Source organism: Rutilus rutilus (assembly GCF_951802725.1).
Source record: "Rutilus rutilus genome assembly, chromosome: 25".
Classification (NCBI taxonomy): Eukaryota; Metazoa; Chordata; class Actinopteri; order Cypriniformes; family Leuciscidae; genus Rutilus; species Rutilus rutilus.
In genome coordinates, this window is record NC_140229.1 from 22,512,019 (window position 1) to 22,530,414 (window position 18,396).

General features: G+C 37.2%; 1 protein-coding gene across 1 annotated transcript; it reads right to left on the reverse strand.

The window, feature by feature from the left end:
• Positions 1–105: 105 nt before the first annotated feature.
• On the reverse strand, positions 106–8,494 carry ak3 (adenylate kinase 3). Its single transcript, XM_084400566.1, has 5 exons — positions 8,161–8,494; positions 5,443–5,562; positions 5,180–5,352; positions 2,418–2,536; positions 106–1,071 (listed from the first exon to the last, which is right to left on the reverse strand). The coding sequence occupies exons 1-5, from the start codon at positions 8,309–8,311 to the stop codon at positions 954–956; spliced, it is 681 nt and encodes a 226-aa protein (XP_084256692.1). The 5' UTR covers positions 8,312–8,494; the 3' UTR covers positions 106–953.
• Between the last annotated feature and the right edge of the window lie 9,902 nt (positions 8,495–18,396).

The window sequence follows — 18,396 nt, forward strand, 5'->3', positions numbered from 1 at the left end:
TTAAGCCTTACTTGGTCAATCTCTTGGTACAAAATATATAATGTAAACAGTGTGATAATTTACATAAAAATTTAGAGCTTTATTACCAAAACAAACTAAAAAGAGTCAAACTTCACTGTTTATTGCAGTTGTTTCAAAAGTCCGCTTTCTAAAATAACATTTATTACATTTAATAATTTATCCCTTATTCAATAGCAGTGTTTTCAGTCACTACAATTTATACAGTGATGCACAAACTGCCATTAAATGCATAAACAAGTGAATTAATAATTTGCATTTCATTTGCGGCCTAGGACTCCATAACCACACAATAGTGTTTCATCAATACAAAAGGACTTTTGATCACAGAGAATTTCTTTCCCTTTATAAATGACTGTATTGTACAAACCTTTCTTAATTAAAAATAACATTATTTTGTATAATTATGATAAAAAATATGAACTCTGTTAGCACTATTAAAACATTGTGATTAAACATTGCTACATAATCATCTGACTCATAATTAGATTGTTTTTGCTAATTAAGGCCACAGTGGTTCACACGCAACGGGCGGTACAGGTTTGACAAATCAGGTTTGAATCATATTTTTTGCACTCATCTGAAAACTTTATAAATGAGAACTGAGAACTTTTCCAATAACATTAAAATGTTTGTAGCTGCCGCGTTTTGCAGCAACTTCAGTTAAAAGAAAAACATTCTTACGGGTCGAGCACTTCTGCTAAGGGAAGAGTCGACTATTAGCATGCCTACAACGCTCGAAGCTAGTTTGTTTGCTTAAGATGGCAGCGCTAGTGTTCAGAAGACTAGTCTGACCATAATCCTTTAGTTTGCCTCTAAAAGCAGCTGCGAGGCTTCAGCGTGTAAATACAGCAGACTGCTTCAGGCCACAGAGGTGCATGTGCTTCTTCAGACAGTGTACGTCAGTTGTTGGAAAAGTCCTAAAGGTTGTAGAATCACGCTTTTCCCATAGCCTGCTGGATTCCTGGGATTTTCCTGGTCAGGAAGGCTTGAACGTGAGGCCATATCTTGTTGGTTTCAGTTCCTGAGAATGTCTCCAATACTCCTTTACTCCTGTTGAAGTATATCACATGTAATGCCTTAAACACATTATTATTCTTATGATGTTACACCTTCAGTCCGGCTTAAAGGAATAGTTCATCCTCATTATCATCCCAAAATGATGTCCCTCCTTTGATCAGACACTGGAGAACCAATGACCAGGGGTTTCTTGAGTTGACGAAACGCTAATAATTGATTATATCGAATGTACAATAAAATAACAGAGACTGTAGGATTCACTGTATTCAGCATCTCGGGAACGCAACCTGCGCTAGCTTTACTTTATTTACACATTCTCATAGTTTCCAACATTTCTGTGGGCAGAAGTTTACAGTATTTCAGCAGTATTATGCCAAAATAAAAGCAAGAATATTTTAAATATTTAAAGCTTGAGGGTTTAAAAGTTTGAAAGTGATTCATTTAGGGCATAAATATTAGTATTGTAACTTGTGTAAAATAAAATAATTATAAAAATGTCAGTAGAATATATGTCTGTCTTCATTTTATTATTAGAGTTAAACATAATATTACATTGTTAAAAAAATTATTGTTGATAGCAATCACAATGTTTTGGAGATAACTCAAGGTCTAAGGCAACATGAACAATTACTTTGAAACAATATTTTTAGACTAATAATATCAATCGTTATTATTACACAATTTGATTAGGTTCCTAAAACACCATTGTAAATAATGTAATGAGGACTGAGACACTTTCACAACTAAAAAGAGGTTTGAGTTCACTTTTAAAGTTTGGCTATGAAGTCAAAATAAAACTAGTTAATATTTGATCTATTTACTTGCATGTCATGTGACCATTCACCAACATCTGCGAACTGTGGACAAGCAAATGTGTTAACCTAAAATTTAAAGTATTTCAAGTTAATATTTGACTTTTATGGGGTTTGGCTGACAAAAAATGTTTTATGAACCCCTGATGACATCAAACCTGGTGAAACACGCTTCGATTTGAATGTACAAGAACGCAACTGAGATTTGAGGGAGATTTGCCACAAATAACAACTTCAATTTTGATCCGTTCTCATATGGCCTCTGAAGATTTTAAATATATTGCGTACAAGATGTATGGACTACTTTTATGTTACTTTTGTGGGTGTTTTTTGGGGCTCATCAGCCTCACTTTCATTGAATGGAAAAGAGCAGCATGAACATTCTGCTAAATATCTTCTTTTTGGTTCCATGCAAGGAATATATTCATACAAATACCGAATGTGACCAAGTGACCGAATTTGGCTGAACTATTCCTTTAAATATTCCCTAAATATTTTCTGTGGCGTGCGTTACTGCGTTATTTCATCCGGCATAAATCATAAAGAAAACAGCTTTCTGTACAGTACCTGTAGTACTCTAGAACCGGCTGTGTCTGTCTCTCGTAGTCCTTTAGTCTTCTGGACACAGTTTCGGGACTGTCGTCGTCTCTCTGGACCAGCAGTTCTCCTGTGACATCATCAAGACCCTGTGCACAAGAGACCAATGATTACGCTCTACAGGCACACACGACATCACTGCGGATCTCCAACACAAACACCCGACTCTAAAACCTGCTATAAACACAAAATTAACGGTACAATCGCTCAAGAATTCATGTATTGAAACAGTCAACAAGCCTTGGCAGGCGTTGTCAAACTCCACAGCTGAATCGATGTGACCTTCAGACACGCGGTTTTGTGTGGACATAACTGTATTTAAGCAACACTGACAAACACTGTTTCACACTTGGCTTGCTCTGTTTTATCAGTTCAAAACACACTGAATTGCTGTCTTGTTTGAAATGATTGCAAAGATGACCAAAATATAACCATTTTGAATCATTATATAACCATTAACCAAATATGAACCACTGTTTTGAGTCATAACTCTTTGCGACCTCAAAGGCTTAGTGGTGGAAAATCTTTTAGATGCTCCTGCATATAAACGGCTTATTACTCATTCTTTGTTGAGTTTTACTTTTCTTAAACTCCCTGCCCTTAGAAGTTTTTCTTTTAAAGTCTAGCAGCAACTGTGCAAGCAACATTTAAGCCCATTTTCTGCCCTTGCGATTGCTCTTTTCTCGGACAGTGTTTCATTTATTTACAGGAAGTCCGTGACTTCCTCAGAGCGCTCCAGATTTATTGCAGGGATGAGAGCAAAGTTCCTCAGTAAACAGAAGAGTTCTTATCTGTCTTGAGCGGTCAGGTTGTGAAATACCACGACCTACTTTTACCACAAGTAGTTTAACACACACACACACACACACATTTATATCCATTCCACTGCTCCATTTTTTTTTACTTTGTACTGTTTTTAACATGATTACATTTTTGTGTTTATATGTTGAAATTCTTTAAACATGAAAAATTACATAAATTTAATTGTAAAATTCATTTATATTGTAAATATCTATATATACACATCACACATGTATTAAACATTGTGAAAAGAAAGTGTGCTTAATTGTACTGAATGTGCACTTGTAGTGTTAGTGTAGCTCAGATCTATGTTTTTAAGTATATATCAATTTTTTAAAACTGTACTTGGAGATAATATAACATTTATGCAATGAAAGGCCACTTAAGTGTAGTGAAAGAGGGTACACATTCATGACTGTTTCTTAACACACTTAAGTACACTTTTAAAAAGTGCACTTTGCAATCATGTCAGATTAAACGTTTTACTTTAAAGTATATTTTAACTCATTGTTTTAAAAATCATATGTTGTGCTTTAAAGAAGTACACTTATTTTGATGTGTTGACTAACATGCTAAAGCACGTGTAGTATTTGATTATCATTTTAACTGTAATGTTATTTGATATTACATTTAAACAGTGTTTAAATGAACAAGTAACGTGAGTTATGTAATCAGATTACTTTTTCAAGTAACTAGTAAAGTAATGCATTACTTTTAAATTTACCACTTTTAAAGTTACTTTTTTAAATAAGTAATGCAAGTTACTTTGTTTTCCTGTATTGACTGACGGCTAATGTATGAATTACTTTTCCGTAAAAAGTAACTAACACAATTAGTTACTTTTTTTTAGGGAGTAACTCAATATTGTAATGCATCTCTTTTAAAAGTAACTTTGCTCAACACTGCATTTACAGTTAATATATTTTAAATGTACTAATTTAATTTGCCAGTTCATTACAAGTGTAATTACGAATATATAAGTTTTAATAGAAATGACATCAAAGTATATTTTAGTTTACCATAAATGCTTGTCAGTACATTCAGCAGAACACTGTAAACATATTCCAAAGACAATAGAATTATGAAATTACATGTAAAATGTATTTAAGTCATGATTAAGTACACTTAAAAAAGCACTCTAAGTTCAGCTAATTGCATTTAATATACATTTAAACTATAACACTTTCATTTAATTGCAATCATGCAATTAAGTGTACGTTCAGTTCACACTTACTGTAAGTATATTCTTTCAAAGTAACAATACTCTTTTTAAAAGTACGTTAAGTGTTGTTTTAAGCATTCTGTGTGAATTCACTTGCACCTCACTCTTGCGAACAGCATTTCAGCACAAAACAAATGTTCAATAACTCTCTGCAGTTGAACCAGGCCAAGGTTAATGTTAGTATTTTTAGTGCAAACACACCTCCTTCATTCAAATTAGGCTAATAAATTCACAAAACTCAGCACCATTTACCTGACGTAATTAACGTTGCACTATTGTTACCTGCAGAAAACAGGGATTAAACAGCATTTTAAGTATGTGTTCTTACATTTCTACTGATCATGGCAGCAATACTGATCAAATGTCTTTTCACAGCATTTTTTGCAGTATAGACCTTATGTAGCCCCGCCCCTTTTTCTGTTCCGTCTTCCGGTTTGTATTTCCACAGCAAGAAGGAAAGATCTTACGGATTTATGAATGAATGGCTCGTTTTTAAAATCTTCCCAGTCTAACTGACATTTGTTATGACGTCCGCTTCAAACATTACAATGCTCAACAACAAGTTAACTTAACAAGTGTACAGGTCACTGAGGAGGTTTCATATGAGCAGAGGTGGTCAACTTCCTGATTCTTTCGTTTAATTATCAACAGTTCCCTGAAGTAATGTTAAACAGGACTGTAAATATCTCAACATCAGCAGAGGACTCACTGGCTTCTTGGGCGGGTTGAAGTCTACATTATAGACCCTGCCGCTGGGAAGGTGCACCCAGCGGGACGTCAGACGCTCTCTGATGGTCAGGAAAGGCACGTCCAGGTTTATAACCGAGTCCACATCACACACGGCGTCCAGGGCCTCGGCCTGAGCCACGGTACGAGGAAACCCTGCCAGGACACAGAGGCACAGAAGGAATACATACATATAAGATCAACAGAAGAGCATGTGTGCTGCGGTGAGCGGGGTGAGAGCGGTACCGTCCAGTAGCCAGCTGGTCCGATCGATTCCCCTCAGACTGGACAGGATGAGACGCGAGATGACATCATCAGGAACCAGCTGACCCTGATCGATACACGACTTCATCAGAAGACCCAAATCTGCCCAGGTGCATAAGAGAAAAATAGTTATTCCATAAATACAGACGAAATCCACAAATAAATATAGTCAGGAATTAATTTTTTATGTTGTATTTATGTTGATTCTAATTTTACAAATAAAATTATTTATAGTAATATGACACGTCTGTCATTACTCATATTCGTGGTTTCTAATGCGATGTAAGGCTGTAAGGTTGATCATTACCTCCTATTAACTATTCAATTGGAAATGATGTGTGACCAATACAATGAACTTTAGTAATTCATACATGACCTTATACTCTAATAATAACACCATTAGTAATAAATTAATAACACCCTGTTTTGTTCAGTTCTTTGTCGGTGATCGTCATTAGCAAGCGTGTTAAGTGTGTATGTTCTCCTGAGATTCTCCCGTGTATTTCGGTTTATCAATTAAAGACTATTTAGATTGAATTTCGTAGTCATTTGTGTTGGATTGCAACCACACAACCATGACATTTCCATCATTTTTAATATTTTTAGCTTTTTCACTGTTCACTTAAATAGTCCTGCACTGTACAAAAAGCATTTTTCAAAACACAGACAATTAATGTATCAAAATATGCATATTATTAAGAAAAAAGCATATGCTTTTAGAAGCGCATGCTGTCAATTCTTGAAATCTATAATCAACATTCTGTCATCATTTTCTTTAAGAATAAGAATTGTGATATTTTGAGAAATGTCTGTTTTTTGTTCATATGATGGAAGGCAATGGCAAATGTTTGGTTACCAACATTCTTTGGGAAGACATGAGGGTGATGATGTATAATGAGAGAATTATCCTTTTTGGGAACTCTCCTTTTAAGGTCCTACTTTGATCTGTAAATATATGAAACTCAAATATTCATTGAAATATTTCTCTATATCTGGCTAAATTTTGTGTTATGCGTAGGGTTCATTTGACGGTCATTTGTTTCATGTTGAATCAGGTTTATAATAATAATAATGGTTTAGTCTCCCTGTGGTCGGTGGATCTGTACACCAGATAACTGATGAGTTCTGCAACATAAATATCAATCTGTCACACAACATGGAAGGCTATTCTGCTTCCCAGACACACCGAGCATCTGGAATTCATTTGGGATTTTTTCATTTTTTTGCCCACAGAACGTGTAATTCACAAATCTTTTGAGGTAATGAACACTGACAATAAACCTGCTCTATCAGAGTTGGGGGAAACACATTACAAGTAATGGGAGTTATGTAATCAGATTACTTTTTCAAGTAACTAGTAAAGTAATGCATTACTTTTAAATTTACAATACAAATATCTGTGTTACTTTTTCAAACAAGTTACTTTATTTTCCCATGTATTGACTGACAGCTCTCCTGTCCCCATGTTGAGAGAAATAGTAAGCGCAGAGGTGTTGTGTGTGCGCAGTGTGTGTCAACATGATGGGTATTGTAGATCTAGACTAAATGTGAGCATCTCATCTCACTTGAACAAAAATAGATTCAGTACTCCTCAAAATGAATAAAAAACAGTGAAATGAAAACTGAATATTACGCAAACCTGCTATAACTAAATATGTTAAATTACACAAATATACTTTATGTATTTAATCTCACTTTATTAACCAATGCTGACCTTTGATGATCCAATTCAACCATAAAAATAAGCAAAAATGACTTTTATATTACATTATATTTGTGTTTCTTTTTTTGTTATTAAAAAAACAAACAAATTAGCAAGCAAATCCAGCCCAGGTGAGAACAAGTAATTCAAAAGAGTAATGTTATGCATTACTTTCTGTAAAAAGTAACGCAATTAGTTACACAATATTTTAATGCATTACTTTTAAAAGTAACTTTGCCCAACACTATGCAGTATAAAGTACAATCTTACACATTTCTGAGTGTCGGTGCAAATTTCTGCATTTCTAACATGCAAAGCAAAGGCCTGGGCTTCAGCCTTCAGGCTTGGGTGTGATTTGCAGCCAAAGTCCCTTTCTTAGACGTGCTTAGTATGCAGGGCACATTCTTTGGTGAAAGACATCACCCTCAAAAGTTAAACAAAAGCCCTATTAAAGCACAAATATTTGAAAATGCACTTATAGTCTACACATAAAAAGAGTGATGCCACAGACGTAAAAGCCTGAGGAACCCAGACAGAGTTTACATCAACACCAGCACTGGAAGAAAGTGCTCGATGTCACACTAGAAAATATATCAGCGAACTGTTTCACAGTTAACTCTTCCATGCATTTCAGAACCAAAAATATGAGAAAAGCTGTGTCTATAGTGACATGTGCTGTTATTTTTGGACATCACACGCGCGAGCTCACTCGAAAAGTGTAAAACTGCTGTTTAGATAGGGCAGCCCACTGCGTTTTGAGACACAACCAAAGTTTAGACTCGGTTCTGGTGATAGGAAACCTCTAATTATCCTGCTCAACATAAAACCGAGTTCCAGAAGTTCTGCAGCCATTTTATCAAGCCTGCGTATGAAGTTAAACTACGCTCGTAGCGAACGGGGAAAAAGATTCAACCGTTCACATTCTGTTACATTAGTCATGTAACGTTAAATAAATGAACAGTGAAATAGTATTCAGCACAGTGCTGAAGCTGTCGTACCTGTCTTCGCCTCGATATTGGCCCGCAGCATGTCCCCACTGGAGAGATGCTTGAGCCCGAAACTCTGCACTATCCGAGCAGAGACGGTCCCCTTCCCGGAGCCCGGGGCCCCCATTATCACCGCGCGGAACACAGTCTGCAGACCCATCATGCAACTATTCGAGAATATGAAATAAAGAAATATCTCCTATTCACAGCATCTCTCCGAGCACTGCAGTCCTATGAAATCAATATGAAAGTGGTTCTAGGGATGTGCAGTCCTATAAGCGAGCGAAACGCCAAATACGCAACTCCAGTTTTATTCCCAGATTAAGCCCGTCCTTTTCTAATGCACGCGCATCTCTCGTGGGCGCGCTCCCATTACAGGAAGTGCTGGCTTTATCTCAAGTGGGCGTGTGAAGGCACTTAGTAGTGCACACTAGTACAACATGATGGATATTGCTACATCTCTTTGAGAGGTTTTCGACCTTTAAAGTTCTCGGGGACCCGTACCCAGACGCAAAGATTTTGATTTTCTGAGTAACACTTTATAAATTTAATTGAACACATTAACGCCGCTACATTACACAATTCTTAATACAGTGTAAATAGTTAATAGTTAAACTTTAAGATATCTTTAATATATAATTTGGGGGCCCTTAGGGGTCCATGGACCCCTGGTTGAAAACCTTAAAGGTTTTAGAAAATAAATAATATTTTAATAAATGTTTTCAGAGTTATTATTACCAGGGTTAGTATTGATAACTAAAACTATTAAAACACTTTTTATAAAAAAAAAAGAAGAAAAAAAAAGAAATAAAACATAATAAACAAAATTGACTTTATTGAAAATTAGAAATGTTGCCTTGGTTGAAGTAGCCTATAGGCCAACAAACATAATGGTTAAAAACAAAAAAACGGAACTAAAACCTGATATGCAAATACATTAAACATAGTAATATTTTAAATAGAACATAAACAAATAAAAATGACAAAAGCCCAACATAATGACTAAATGATAATCAAATTAAAATGGAAAATATGAAAAATCTAATAGAAAATATTAGCCTAATAAAAACTATATCAATTATACTAAAATAACACTGCATATTACAGTGCATGAGAAAATGCTGAGAAATATTGAATGTGTAATTATTTAGTGGATTAACTCTTTTATGGTATTATTACTTTATTGTATTCATTGAAACATAACCTAATATGCACAATACAAACAAACAAATAAACAGCATGCTGCTCAATTATTATGCAATGTGATTATGTAACATGTTAGACAGAGTAGGTCTGATCTGAAGGGCTTTGGAGTTAGCAGTGTTTTCTCTGCTTGATTAAATCATCTCCAGAATGTAGTGTGGGGTTTCATCTGAGGGATTTGATTGACATTTTTCATGCTGGTTTAACACAATCACAAGAGAGCCCATTTATCCCCAACACTGACTGAATCATCACTTATCAGCTGACAAATGATTGACAGGAGGGCTTCTTTTGGCAAGATAAAGAAGATACGAATGGAGATTTGTTCTCTCCTAAAGACCTCTAGAACAATAGTTCCTTCAACACAATGAGACAAACACAGGATTTGGAAATGCTAACGATCACCATAGTGTTAAAAGACGTAGGATAGGACAATGATGTGCAGCTTTTGTGTATGAAGTAAATAGATGAAAAAAAAAAAATGAAAAAAAATGAGGTGACAGTTGTCAGATGGAATTTAATGTTTTAATTTATTATGTGAAATATAATTTGTACCTTCCCGGTTTGAGATACTGTGGAAACGGCGCCCCCTTGTGGCCATAATAATATGGTCACGGGAGAGCGGGAAAGCCACGGGTATTGGATACGATAACAAGGGACAGCTGCAACAGTCTACAGGGGGAGTTGCAACATTCATTAAAATGTCAAAACATCATTTTGCAATTTCTTTATTTTATTTGTGCACAGACTAAGTTAAAAACAGAGGCGGACAGAGTACACAGCTTCATTACTTGAGTAAAAGTACAGATACCCCTTGCTAAATTTTACTCAAGTACAAGTAAAAGTACTACAGTCAGATGTCTACTTAAGTAAAAGTACTGAAGTACTTGTTTTTAAAAGTACTTGAGTATCATGAGTACAAGAGTACATTTTCTAAATATTGCATTACTACTGCCACAGTGCTTACATTGGTAAACACAGCAAACACTTGAAGCGAAAACTATCATTAACTTGTTCAGAAAATTGAAATAGTCTGGTGAGGTGGGGCCACGGGTTGGCACATTCCCGGGATGAACCTGCTGCGTCTTCATCCATTGTTTCGTCCATGGTTTCGTCTAAATCTGACCATGGAGTTGACTTTGGCGGAAAGCTTAAGGTGATTGCTGACAGGCTGTCCCAATCAGTGGCGCCTGCACAATCCAATCACGTTTGAGAGGGAAACAACAAATTGAGGGTTTCCGAGATGTTTTTTTTTTTTTTTTTTTAAGAAGTACGGGTACTCACGGTTATGGATAGAAATGTAGTGGAGTAAAGAGTACAATATTTGCCTCCCAAATGTACTTGAGTAAAGTCATGAGTACTCCCCAAAAATGATACTCGAGTAAAGTACAGATCCCTCAAAATTGTACTTAAGTGCTGTACTCAAGTAAATGTACTCCGTTACTGTCCGGCTCTGGTTAAAAATAACTCTAAAGACAAAGACTAGGAAACAACAAGCAAGTAACAACCCTCTTTTCCAATTCCAGTGCCTCTTTCTCTGGGGTTCTGAGAGAACTGCAGTCTTCCACTTTCTCTTCCCTTTCGAGACTTTTCTTGGTCCTTGCTTTTGGTTGACGCGTAGGGTCTCAGGTGAGCAATCAATATAGCAAGGTGTCCCAGGTGCAGTGGTTGAGCTACGACAGGGTGGAGGAGGACAGTCTGCCACCAAAGATGGTGCGAAGTCAACATACCGACCTACAGGCAGACACTGGAATCAGCTAAACCTGTAATAAGGACTGTAAAAAGATGGACTAATGAAGCAGAGGATCTACAGGCCTGCTTCGACTGCACTGATCGGACTGGTTTTGAAGCTGCTACCACCGATCTGGATGAGCTCACAGATACTGTAACATCATATATACATGCATTCCTACCAGGACATTCTTATCATTCACTAATGATAAACCATGCTTTACCGGGAAACTCAAACAGCTTCTTCATGCCAAAGAGGATGCTTACAGAAGTGGGGATAAAATGTTGTATGACGAGGCCAGAAACAGACTGACGAAGGAGATCAGAGCTGCTAAAAGAAGATACTCTGAAAAGCTGAAAAACCAGTTTTCAGCCAACGACCCGGCATCAGTCTGGACAGGCCTGAGGAACATCACCCACTACAAGTCACCATCCCTCCGATCTGTGGAGGATCAACAACTTGCTGCAACATTCCACAACATTCTACTGCAGGTTTGAAGAGCCCAGTCTCACTGCATTATATCCTGCAACATCTCGACAGACCTGGAAGGATCTTATCTGTGGACTTCAGTTCGGCCTTCAATACCATCATGCCTGATCTTCTCACAGCCAAACTGACCATGCCATCCTCAAACGCACATCCAGGACTCTCACGATCAGCACTGGTTCTCTGCCCACTGCTCTTCTCCCTGTACACTAATGACTGCACTTCTAAAGCTCTCCTGAAATCTGCTGACGACACCACTGTCATCGGTCTCATCCAGGACGGTGACAAGTCTGCGTACAGACTGGAGGTTGAACAGCTGGCTGTCTGGTGTAGTTATAACAACCCTGAGCTGAACACACTCAAAACAGAGGAGGTGATATAAACAGCCCAGCACTCCCCCCGCTCACCATCATGAGCAGCACTGTGTCATTCAGGTTCCTGGGCACTACCATCTCTCAGGACCTGAAGTGGGACAATCACATTGACTCATTGTGAAAAAGGCCCAGCAGAGACAGCTGAAGAAGTTCACCCTGCCACAGGAGCTGCTGATTCAGTTCTACTCAGCCATCACTGAGTCTGCTTTATGCACTTCCATCACTGTCTGGTTTGGTTCAGCTACCAAATCAGACATCAGGAGACTAACGGACAGGATTATTGGTGCCCCCCTGCCTAGCCTCCAGGACCTGTACTCTTCCAGGTAAAATCCTCACAGACTCCACTCCCCCTGACACCACCTGTCTGAACTGTTACCGTCAAGACGGCGACTCAGATCACTGGCCACAAGAACATCTAAGCACAGGAACAGTATCTTCCCACAGGCCATTTCCTTTGTGAACAGTTAAAGCTACACTGTGTAATTTTTTAAGTTGATTCTTAGCAAAAAACACTTTGTTCTTTCAAAATTATATGTTCTCATTAATGTGTAATTACTTCTACCAACTAATCAAGTATTCTCGTAAGCGTAGAATCTGCCGTTTAGAATACATACTAGCGAGTCGCTCGAATGGCGGCAGCCATGTTGCGCCTCCATCTTGAAAATACATTAGCCAAAGAGGGACATACCTGGAAATTCAAGCTTCGCCTTTCGCGTTTTTACACTCAGTGGCACCGTGATGAATGCGAGGGGGAGATTACTCACGACCACTGTAGGAGTTAAAACCATAGATATCATATAAAGGCTAGATGTCTCGTCCGCGCTGCTGGCCAATGGAGGTCGACGTCCGCACACGGCGGCCATCTTACCACAGGGTGCTCACTCACTCGTAACATGGTGCATGTACTTTTAAATAACCATAACTTGCTCAATTTTCGACCGATTCTCAAACGGTTTGGTTTGTTATTAACGTCAGAGATGTAGCTATGAAACTGCATACATATGAATAATTATACAAATGGACTTCCATATGAACGAATTATAGCCACGGTAATGACGTTTGTAAGAAACCAAACCGTTTGTAAATCCGTCAAGATTTCACCGAGATAAGAGGATTTGTGTGCGTGCTGCTCACTTACCTTAATTCACAGAGCCCTGTGGTAAGATGGCCGCCGGTGATGCCGGAAGTGACTCCGCCTTAAGACATCTAGCCTTTATATGATATCTATGGTTAAAACGCCCTCGGAATGGGAGGGGCTAGAAAGTAATATTCAGTTGGTAGTCATAAACCATTTTAGCCTGACTACGTCAGACTTCTTACTTCCGCTCAATTTCATTTCGCTTCTGTACTCAGTCTGAGACAGCGTAATAGCTTTCCGTTTTCCTCCGGCCTGAAAACAGCCGGCCAATCAACGAACAGAGGGCGGGCTGAGAGCCGTGACGTAGACACTGATTGTACCGTGGATGCGTAGATTTACTTCACATAATCTGCAAAAGTCGTTCACAGCCATGTTCACTCCGGTATTTCGCTCGATGGTTTTGTTTTCGCATCATACTACATGTGTTTACAGTGGAAGTTAGATGCGGCTGAGCATGCGCATAACACACGCCATAACCAAACGTTATGTGATTGGCTTACGGGAACCAATGATTTTAAACTTCAGACAAGCGCCTCCCCACGAGAAAGAAAACGCTTTTCAGTTATGCCATGCCAGACTCTGTCTACGAAGCAAAGCGAAGTAGCAGAGTTTGGTATTACCAGGCTAAAACAATTTCACGCTAGATGGGAGAAAATCCTACACAGTGTAGCTTTAACATACCTTCCAAGGCACATGCCTGTAAGTGCAGTACTCCCACTGTTTGGTGCAATATCTTCTAAACTCAGGTGATATTTATATTTATTCATACTGTTCAAAATACTATAAATATGTTCATAATCTGTAAATGTTTATTCTGACTAAACCCAACTGTAACCTAATTCTTTTTTTCATATTTTTATATTTATATTTTTATTCTTAGAATTTGTATTACTATGTTTCTTGTTGTATTTGTATATGTATATGTGCCCTGGAAGCTTCAGTACCAAGAAAAATTCCTTGTCTGTGCACACTTGGCAATAAAGCTCTTTCTGATTCTGATATACACCCTGTTCTGTTCAGTTCTTTGTCCTGACTCATTGATGTAAAGTGGTTGTGTTTCCCTTATTCTCCTGTGGACAGGTTGTGTTTAGATATTCTCCTTCTTCTTCTTCTTCTAAGTGTGTGCCACGTCTGTTTATTTTAACAACAGCTTTTTTCCTGCCTTCATTAACCAACAGGGTATATATTCAAGCTATACAGAATTCTTTAAAATGAGGCCAACCTCAAGTGGTTATTTGAATTAGAAGACTAATGCCCTTGTTGTGTTTGAATTTCAACCCCCTGCCAAATTATTACCCCCCTAGTTGAAGTCAGTAGCCTACCTGATTGCCTAATCCTAACCCCTCCCCCACAACTAGTCCTAAACCTACCAATACTAGGTGGGTAATAATTTCGGCACAACACCGAGCCTAAAAGTAATTACTGACTTTTAAATCTAACATTTCAAATCATTGTTTTGATGTGAGCTGATGTTAAATAATATTAACATCATATTTTACACTAATAATTAATAATATATGATGCAAATGTTATCATGCATTATATATACACAATTTAAAATAAATAACAAAAAATATATACGTTTTTGTGTGCTTAAATATATATCTATTATCAAAATTCATATCAATATACACTGCAACTCCACTGTTTATCCACAAGGTGGCGTCCTCTAATATAATATAAACTGAGCACTCAACTTGGAAAAGATCCACATTATTAGACTATTTACCCACCGTAAACAGTCCAGGATGATCGGTCATAATTCATAAGGCTAATGGTTATAACATAACTCATATTAAGACGGAGGAACAGAAGGCGGATGTTCATCGTCCCTCATAAGGTGTGTCTTTTTATAAGGCGTATCTTAATAAGACATGATTTAGAATCAACACACTGAGTTAAAACTTACATAAGGCCTACCTCAATGGTTATTTGAACTTAAAATGATTCCTGAGCTGACGACCAAATGATATGGGTTAGGTAGGTCTAATATAAAATATTACATTTTACATTAATATTATAGAATATAATATGTACTTTTTCGAATAAAATAAATAACAAAAAAGATATACGTTTTTGTGTGCTTAAATGTATATCTATTATACATTATTAAATGTATATCTATTATCTATTATCACGTGACACGTCCATAATTCATAAGGCCAATATGGTGAGTGTAACTCATAAGAATGAGGAACAGAAGGCGGATGTTCATCATCCCTCATAAGATCTTCTAATCACACGATCCAGAATCACACTCAGGCCAACCTCAACTGGTTATTTCATTTAGAAATCATGTTGTTAAGCAATCTTCTGTTTAGTCATAATTTTGTATTTGTAACCTAGTTTTTATTTATTTTATTTAGCCGAGTTATTTAGAGATGACATCATCTGAAGACTGAAACCTGGCAGTGATGCGTATTGATTGTTTTGCTATTTCACAATTTCCCATTGACAGTGTTGCTATATCTCGTGCATTGCTTTTAACACTTGCCAAGCTCTGTGTCCTGGTAATGATGTCATCACATTCACAACCCTTATCCTTTTACAAGTGTCCATGACAGCATGTTTCCACTGACTCAGCCTGATGAAACTAATTCATACTCAGACCTTATTATTAACTCCACAGCTGATCTTGTCAGAAGGTCAGCAGGAAGAGAGAGAGATAGAATGAAAAGAGGAATGAATGTGGAAGTTGACATGACAATGAGAATGAAAAATGTTCCTCTGTACTCGGATATATCGCCTGTTGTTTCATTGGAAAATCATTTCTTGTCCTTCTTGGTCTGTTTACATGGAATTCAAAGAGAGACATTCAAGTCTCAAGTTTAGGCGGAAATAATATTCAAGCAGATTCCAGAGGATTATCTTACCTACCAGTCAGCAAAGATACATGAACATATGAAGAGTTCAGATGCAAAAGCCTCTAAGTGCCATCTGAAATTTTCTTCTAGAATGATCATTTTTATCAAGCTTGTATATTTAAATTCAGTAATTTCACTTAAATGGCTATGAAAATGACCTATTAATGGTAATTTAAGTGAAATTACTGCACTTAATTATACGAGCTTGATAAAAATTATCATTCTGTAAGAAATTCTCAGATGGCACTCTTCATATATTACTCGAAACAAAAAAAGAAGCATGGAATTACTCAGTACTAATTTTTTTGTGTTGCAATGGTGTCACTATCTATTGTTTGACTTGTGCGTTGCTTTGCACTTTATGAACTGATCAAATTTACTTTAGTAGCCAATGTCCAGCAATAAAGCAAATTACGGGGTTTAAGTTTATGGGAGTTCACTGGTGAAAAATTAAAGGGATAGTTCACCCAAAAAATGAAAATTCTATCATTGTTTACTCACCCTCAAGTTGTTCCAAACCTGTATGAGTTTCTTTGTTCTGCTGAACACAAAGGAAGATATTTGGAAGAATGTTTGTAACCTACCAGATCTCGGTCCCCATTGACTACCATATATTTTTTTCCTACTATGGTAGTCAATGGGGACCGAGATCTGTTGATTACAAACATTCTTCCAAATATCTTCCTTTGTGTTCAGCAGAACAAAGAAACTCATACAGGTTTGGAACAACTTGAGGGTGAGTAAATGATGACAGAATTTTCATTTTTGGGTGAACTATCCCTTTAACAATAAGCTAGGCTATATAACAAGCAATAATCAGGCTGTTCCAAATATCAGGATTGGAAGCATGATCATGCGTTTAAATGACAGTTCATTAGTGATGGGCACTTTCGAAACATTGCTTTGTTAAGGTTCGGTCACATTAGTGAAATTTATAAAAAGTAAAAAGTTCATTGTCCATTGTAAATAGTGTTGCTGTAACGTAGCCGATGCAGGGAAGCGGAGAAGCTGGATCCAAATGCAAGCATTATTTTAATAAAAAAGAGGTAATCCAAACATGAACAAGAAACACAAGGCAAAACATACGCTACATGTTCACAGAGACAACAACTGACAAAGACCGACTGTGTACGTTTACACGACAACGATATGCTTGAAGCAGAGATTTTCCTTTGAGTTTTCCGCGTACGTTGTTAAAATGATCCCCATTCACACGGATCGGCAAAAACGTCTAAAAACGCTGTATTCTGCTGCCAGGCCAGTAGATGGCGATGTAACACTGTAGATTGAACACGTAATACGCATGTGCATGACGTCGTCTTCAGAGATTCAGGATTTGTTTACACGTAGACCGGTTTCAAAATTTAGCATTTTCAGGCACCCAAAACGCCGTTGTCGTGTAAATGACCGGCCGGAACGTATAAAAAGTTTTACGTGTTTAGTTGAAAACCATGTCGTGTAAACAGCCCCTAAAACACAGAGATAACAAGGTAACGACACACCTGTGAAGAAATGTCGCTGCAAGAGTTATTTAGAGTAAAGATTACGAGGCACATGAATTTAAAACAAAAATAAAGATACATTTAGCACTGCAATATTCCATAAGAAAACAAGAATGGTCGATTTTGATTTCAAGGTGACTTTAATGGTACTAGATGATTTGTGGAATGCATTTAATAGATTATACTTTCAAGGAAACATTTGCGATTGGTTTGTAAAAGGTGTGTTTTGTGTAAACGAATCAGTTAAGTGAATAATTCAGTGACTCACTCATTGTCGCCACCTACTGGTCTAACAATGAAACATGTCGTATTATGAAGTGTAATAAATATGCCATCAGTTATATCTTGAATTTATATATAAAAAAATGTTATAAAAACATTTCCAGAGAGAGCCAGACTGATCCAAGAACTGTGATATAGGCTATATTTGTCTTTTCACACTGTACTCATTCAATACAATCGTGTCGCATAACACTATTTGTGAACTAGTCACATCTGATAGCATGTAGTTGCAACTAGTTAATTGCCACTGGTTATTTATTTTTCTTCTAAAGCCAGGAGAAACGGGCAACCCCACTGAAATATCCAAATAGGCTGGATTTGAATAGGCCTGATATACGGTTTCTCATCAAACCTGAGTGTAAAATCGTATAAGCCTTTATCTATAATCTGTAATTCCAAAAGCATACCAGCAACATTGCTTCCTGAGAAAACTGAACTTGTTTGGATCCCAAAATAAGAATCCTACGTACTTCCCACAGCTCCTCTATTATAAGGATTCTTTGTTTCTCCATTGCCTGCTTGTCTCTCACAACCAAGAACAGAAACCGCCTTAAACATCTGCTCTCAAATGGAATAGAAGTGGCCCTACAATGTCTCATCTCATCCTACAAGAAAGGCCCGGGATATTATGTGGGACAGCTCACATGTCCTCCTCCAGCACATCCAG

Coding starts and splice junctions, on each gene's coding strand:
- ak3 (XM_084400566.1), bottom strand. CDS start 8,311: ATGATGGGTCTGCAGACTGTGTTCCGCGCGGTGATAATGGGGGCCCCG. Junction 5,353..5,442: donor GACCAGCTGGCTACTGGACG/GTACCGCTCTCA, acceptor GTGTCCTGGCAG/GGTTTCCTCGTACCGTGGCT. Junction 1,072..2,417: donor CCGGTTCTAGAGTACTACAG/GTACTGTACAGA, acceptor ATACTTCAACAG/GAGTAAAGGAGTATTGGAGA.